Source organism: Priapulus caudatus, unplaced genomic scaffold (assembly GCF_000485595.1).
Source record: "Priapulus caudatus unplaced genomic scaffold, Priapulus_caudatus-5.0.1 Scaffold922, whole genome shotgun sequence".
Lineage (NCBI taxonomy): Eukaryota > Metazoa > Priapulida > Priapulimorpha > Priapulimorphida > Priapulidae > Priapulus > Priapulus caudatus.
Window position 1 is genome coordinate 89,924 of NW_014577983.1, and position 5,209 is coordinate 95,132.

The following is a 5,209-nucleotide window of genomic DNA, read 5'->3' on the forward strand; positions in this document are numbered from 1 at the left end:
GCAATGCTACACACACCGGTCACAAACTAATGCCGCAATGCTACACACATTGGTCACAAACAAATGCCGCAATGCTACACACACCAGCCACAAACAAATGCCGCAATGCTACACACACCGGTCACAAACAAATGCCGCAATGCTACACACACACACCAGCCACAAACAAATGCCGCAATGCTACACACACCGGCAAAACTAAAATAGATTTCATGCGCATTATATCAAGAGTACATAATAGAGATCTCTATTATGTACTCTTGATTATATAGACGTCGGCGCACTCTCTGTACGTAAACGCTAAGGGATGAAAGCAAACACATGATGTGCTGCAAATTGCCAGCGGAAGTTGCTTATTAGAAGTCTTGTTATAGATGCAAACTCGGTAACTTTTACGTATCCATTAGTGTTCTATTTGAAATCACGTATACATTTTTTTTCGAGCGCGCGTCAGTGACAAAGATGGCGGCTTCTGTATGCACGCGCGCGGGGCGCTCTGTTCAATCCGCAGGCGCTGGCAGTACGAGACGAAACTGCGTAGCTTGCAGTGGATCATAGACTTCAACGACATCAGGGTTGCCTACGATCCGCAAGGCAACTACGCTGATGCGCTGCACACGCCCAACACAACGCCAAAACTGATGCCGAAAATGGGAAGGGTGCGGGTAGGTTTTGCGCGTTCAACAAACGAACAGCGAGAGGACGCGAAATTCACAAGCAGTGTATGCAGACGCAAGGCTGTTTTTGTTACCTTGATCTATTTGATTTCTTCTCATTCTCTCTCTCTCTCTCTCTCACGGTCTTACCTCTCTCGTTATTTTCATCTTGCACGTGCGCACGCTCTCTCTCTTTCTCTTTTGAAGGTTCTTTTCTTCTTTTATTATTATTCTTCATTTCCTTTATATTTTTAGCTCATCTGACATAGTCAGATGCAGCTTGTAGAATTGCATGAGCGTGCGTCTGTGCGTCCGTCCGTGCGTCCGTCCGTGCATCCGTCAACAGTTGGGTACAAATCTTAACTGCTCGACGTACGGTCACGATATTCGGGACGTGGGGGGTAATCCGAAAACGAGTTGGGGTGTCGAAGCTGGGGGTCAAAGGTCAAAGGTCAAGAGGTGTAAAAGAAGGGGGAACATTCCCTCCTTAACTTAAGGTATAGGGAGGAAATGCTAATCTATGGTCTAAACCCACCCTCTTCTATCTTTTCTTCTCTTCTTCCTTTCTTTATTCCCTTCTGTTTTTTCTATTCTGTATGATGTTTGGAGTGCTAAATTGACCAGATTAAAACTGATATTCCAATACAGCAAGAGGTAGCTCATTGTTGTCACTCGGAGGATCACCAACAACTGACACACGATCCTAGAAAAGTCCAATTATTTATCCATTTTCTCACACGCATTAGTACGCAACTAACCACGAATCACCGCACATAATAGGTTGGGGATATGCTGGAATACGCATTAATATGTTGGGTACGCTACACACGCAACATGATCGCAACAGGCACGCAACACGATCGCAACATGATTCAGCAACAGGCACGAACACATTCGCCAAGCATGTACGCTACAAAACTTTGGTCAGTATACTCAAATTTGCGACTAGCGTCACCTGCGTGTCATTAATTATGAGTTGCCGTACCTGTTCCGATGTGTTGCGATCGAGTTGCATCGTGTTTCGTGCAGTAGCCGTACCTGTTGCGTCCCTGTGCCTATTAAATTTGATCGCAGGCATTCGCACGGAGAATATATTCGAACGTTCAAAATTTCTGAACTTATCTGCGTGTGTCTGCGATCACCTGCGTGCTTGCTTTGCGCACTTCAACCTATAAAACTATTATTGTTGCGTGTGAGTGGCGTTCGGAAACTTATGCCCACTATTGTTTTGTATTTCGATAACCTTACGCAACTGGTGAATCGCTATGAGTGTGACGCGACTTAAGTTTTGCCTATACGTTCTATCTTATATTTATCAGCTGGCACTAGAAAAGCTCTAATGTGCTAAAAAGAATGGGGTCTTTAACCACGCGGATATGAACCACTACAAGTCATTCACGTTAAAGGAAAAGCTTGTGGTAAGGAAGCCTTATGGTTTCGTTAAAAAATTGCATTATGCTTCCAAAATTGTTGCTATTCCTATTTTAACACGTGGCAGGCCGGGAGTCGTGCTGCTTGGACACGTGTTGTCTATAACATGCGTGTTTGTCTCGTACTTCAGTTTCAGGTACGAGACCACACCAGCCACAGACAAATGGCATGCGCAATGCTACACACAACGCGTCACAAACTAAATCCCAATGCATACACACATTTGGTCACAAACAAATGCCCGCAACCAGTACACACCACACCAGCACCACCAAACAAATGCCAATGCCTACACCAACCGGTCACAAAGGAAATGCCGCAATGCTACACACACCGGCTCACAAACCAAATGCCGCATGCTATACACCAACCAGTCACAAACTAATGCCGCAATGCTACACACAGGTTGCGTCACAAACAAATGCCGCAAATGCTCACTACAACACCCAGGCCACAAACAAATGCCGCAATGCGTACACACACAGTCACAAACAAATGCCGCCCCAATGCCTACACACACCGGTGCACAAAAAATGCCGCCAGATGCCTACACACACCGCACAACAACATGCCGCAATGACTACACACACCCTCACAAAACAAATCCGCAATGCCCTACACACACACCCGGTCCACAAACAATGCCGCAATGCTACACACACGGTGGCACAAACAAAGTGCCAGCCAATGCTACACACACGTCACAAACAAATGCGCAATGTGACACACCACACCAGCCCAGAAACTCTAAATGTTAGTGCGTAGGCTCAATGTACGACATCAGGCTGATGACCAACCAGAATGCTCAAACATATTTACCATGCGCAATATATCATGAGGCTAGTGTACATAATACGATGATTTCTAGTACGAATAAGCCCTTCTGTATTCCTTGACATGCTCGACTCTACCGTGATCGTTATCGGGCACTGTTATCGTAGTATGTAAACAGCTCAGCGACACTGCATAAGCAAAGCTCATCGATGTTCTGCGATCCAGCTCGGAAGGTTGCCTTATTAGAGTCTTCGCTATATAGAATGACAATCTCATGCCGGATATTTTCATTACGATTTACGTTTTCTCTCCCATTTTTGTGTTATATAAATTCTATACGATTTCTTTTCCGTATTAGTCCGTCGCCTTACACGTCGGACAACTTTATGGCGTTGATAGCTGTCCATGCACCGGCATGGCGCTTTCCTGCTTTTATTCACACCGTCCGATCGAGGCTGCTTTCGTGAGCGGTACGATTCGAAAGTTTTGGACGATAGATATGCAGTGTCATAGCTTCTAACCAGATCAGGCTGATTTCCGTACGCGGGAATCAGCACACGGCAACTTACGCTGATGAGACGCACCACGCACGCGCACGCCAAAACTGACTGGGACCGAAACATCAGTGGCAGAGACGGGGATTTACTGGGTAGAGTTGGTGCGCGCACTGCTCTACCGCAAGACACGCAACGAGCAGTGAAGAGCGGGATACAGCAGACACTCTCACAAGCATGTGCTATGAGAACGCAGGCTGTGTTCTTCTTACCCTTTGGCTTCATATGTTTGACTTTCTTGCTCATGTCTCTACTCATATCATCACGATTACCTCATCTCGTATAATTTTCAATTCGGTCGGCACCACGCTGCGCATGCGGCGCCTCATAGCTCGTATTTCTATTTATTGAAAGGGGATAAAACGGGAATGGAGCTCAAACATGTTTCATTCTGGGTTGATCTTCATTCTGAGCAGAAGTAGATGAGAGATAAGTTACGAGGATGCGTGATTTTCTTCGATGCGTGTCTTCCTTTCTTCTTTTATGTATGTCATTGATGTTACCGACTTTCCTTTATGATTTATTAGATTCATTGAAACATAGTCAGATACTGCATTGCTATGTAAGAACTAGAAATGGGCGTGCGTTGAACTTTACGTACTCTATCAGTCACACCCTGTGAATCCCATCGCGAACCTGACGTCGTTTAGGAGGGATGTTTAGGTGTAATTAATGTCGAGTATTATCAGCACTAGCGCTCGCTTTGACATTTCGTGACGACATCCATTAGGTCGACCTATGTCATTATCTTGTTTTGCGCTTAGGTGCGCCGGTGCTTGTATCCGGTGTGATACCCTGTGCAAAGTTGCGAATAGAGTACATCAAGCATAATCGCATACGAACGTAACGGTCAGATATCGGGACTTTAAGGGGTTTATATCCAGAAATCCGAGAGATTGGCATGTAGAAGCACGTGCCGGGTCAAGGAGTCAGAAGCGTCAGAGGTGTAACACAGGCGGCGGTAATGGAATAGTACGCGCAGGCAGAACTTCCCTCCTGTAATTTAAGGCTGTACGGAGGCAAGTGCTGATTTGTTCTCAGGCCCATCAAATTCTAAAAGCATAGTGACTAGGCTTCGCTGATAGCTTGGCGATGATATAGAAATCATGGGTTAGGAAAAAAGGCCATCACTGTGCCGGAACAGTCGCGCATTCGTCACAGGTCAAAGATCAGATGGCAGTGATGGTAGAATTTAGACATTTGTCTGTAGGACTATCGTCTGACGGAACTTAACAGCGATCTGAAAGAATATTTTTTGTTTCAGTGGCTGACCTATCCAATTTTTATGGATTTATTAAGAAAGCGACCATGAAAAATGGTGCGTTCCACCTGCACTGTTTGCTAAGTTAGGTGATTTGATAACCTACGCTTTGTGACCTCATTTTAAAATGTTATGGAGGCATTTAAACCCATAGCTGCAGATGTTGGTTGCGAGACCTTGTTCTAAGCAAAGGGAGCTGACTGTCCAGTTGGCTAACGTCGTAGAGCCCCTTGCAGCTCCGCGCCCTCCCTCAGCCTCTCCGACTCGCCACCTCGCCTGTCGCGCCACTCATGCGGGGGCGGCCACGGCTTCCAGGCCTACCGTGTCACCGGCCCCCCTGCCGTCCCTGGCGGCGGGCGGCTCGGTCTCGCGACATAATCAGCCATCCGGAATAACTCGTTAAGAGTATAAGCGAAGGTCAGTTAAACGACACAAAGCTATTGGACTGCTTGGCGCTATTATGCAGGTGGTATTTACCCGGACGCAATCATGAGCACAACAATGCCTGTCAACGCGGGATGGCTGAGAAAGCA

The 5,209-nt window shown here is 46.3% G+C and overlaps 1 protein-coding gene across 1 annotated transcript in view; it reads left to right on the forward strand.

The window, feature by feature from the left end:
- The window catches only part of LOC106814414 (guanylate cyclase 32E-like), a 46,676-nt gene that overhangs the window by 11,632 nt on the left and 29,835 nt on the right, over positions 1-5,209 (forward strand). The window contains exon 9 of the mRNA XM_014818730.1: positions 512-665. Within this exon, the coding sequence (XP_014674216.1) occupies positions 512-665 (154 nt within the window). The remainder of the gene's footprint in view (positions 1-511; positions 666-5,209) is intronic.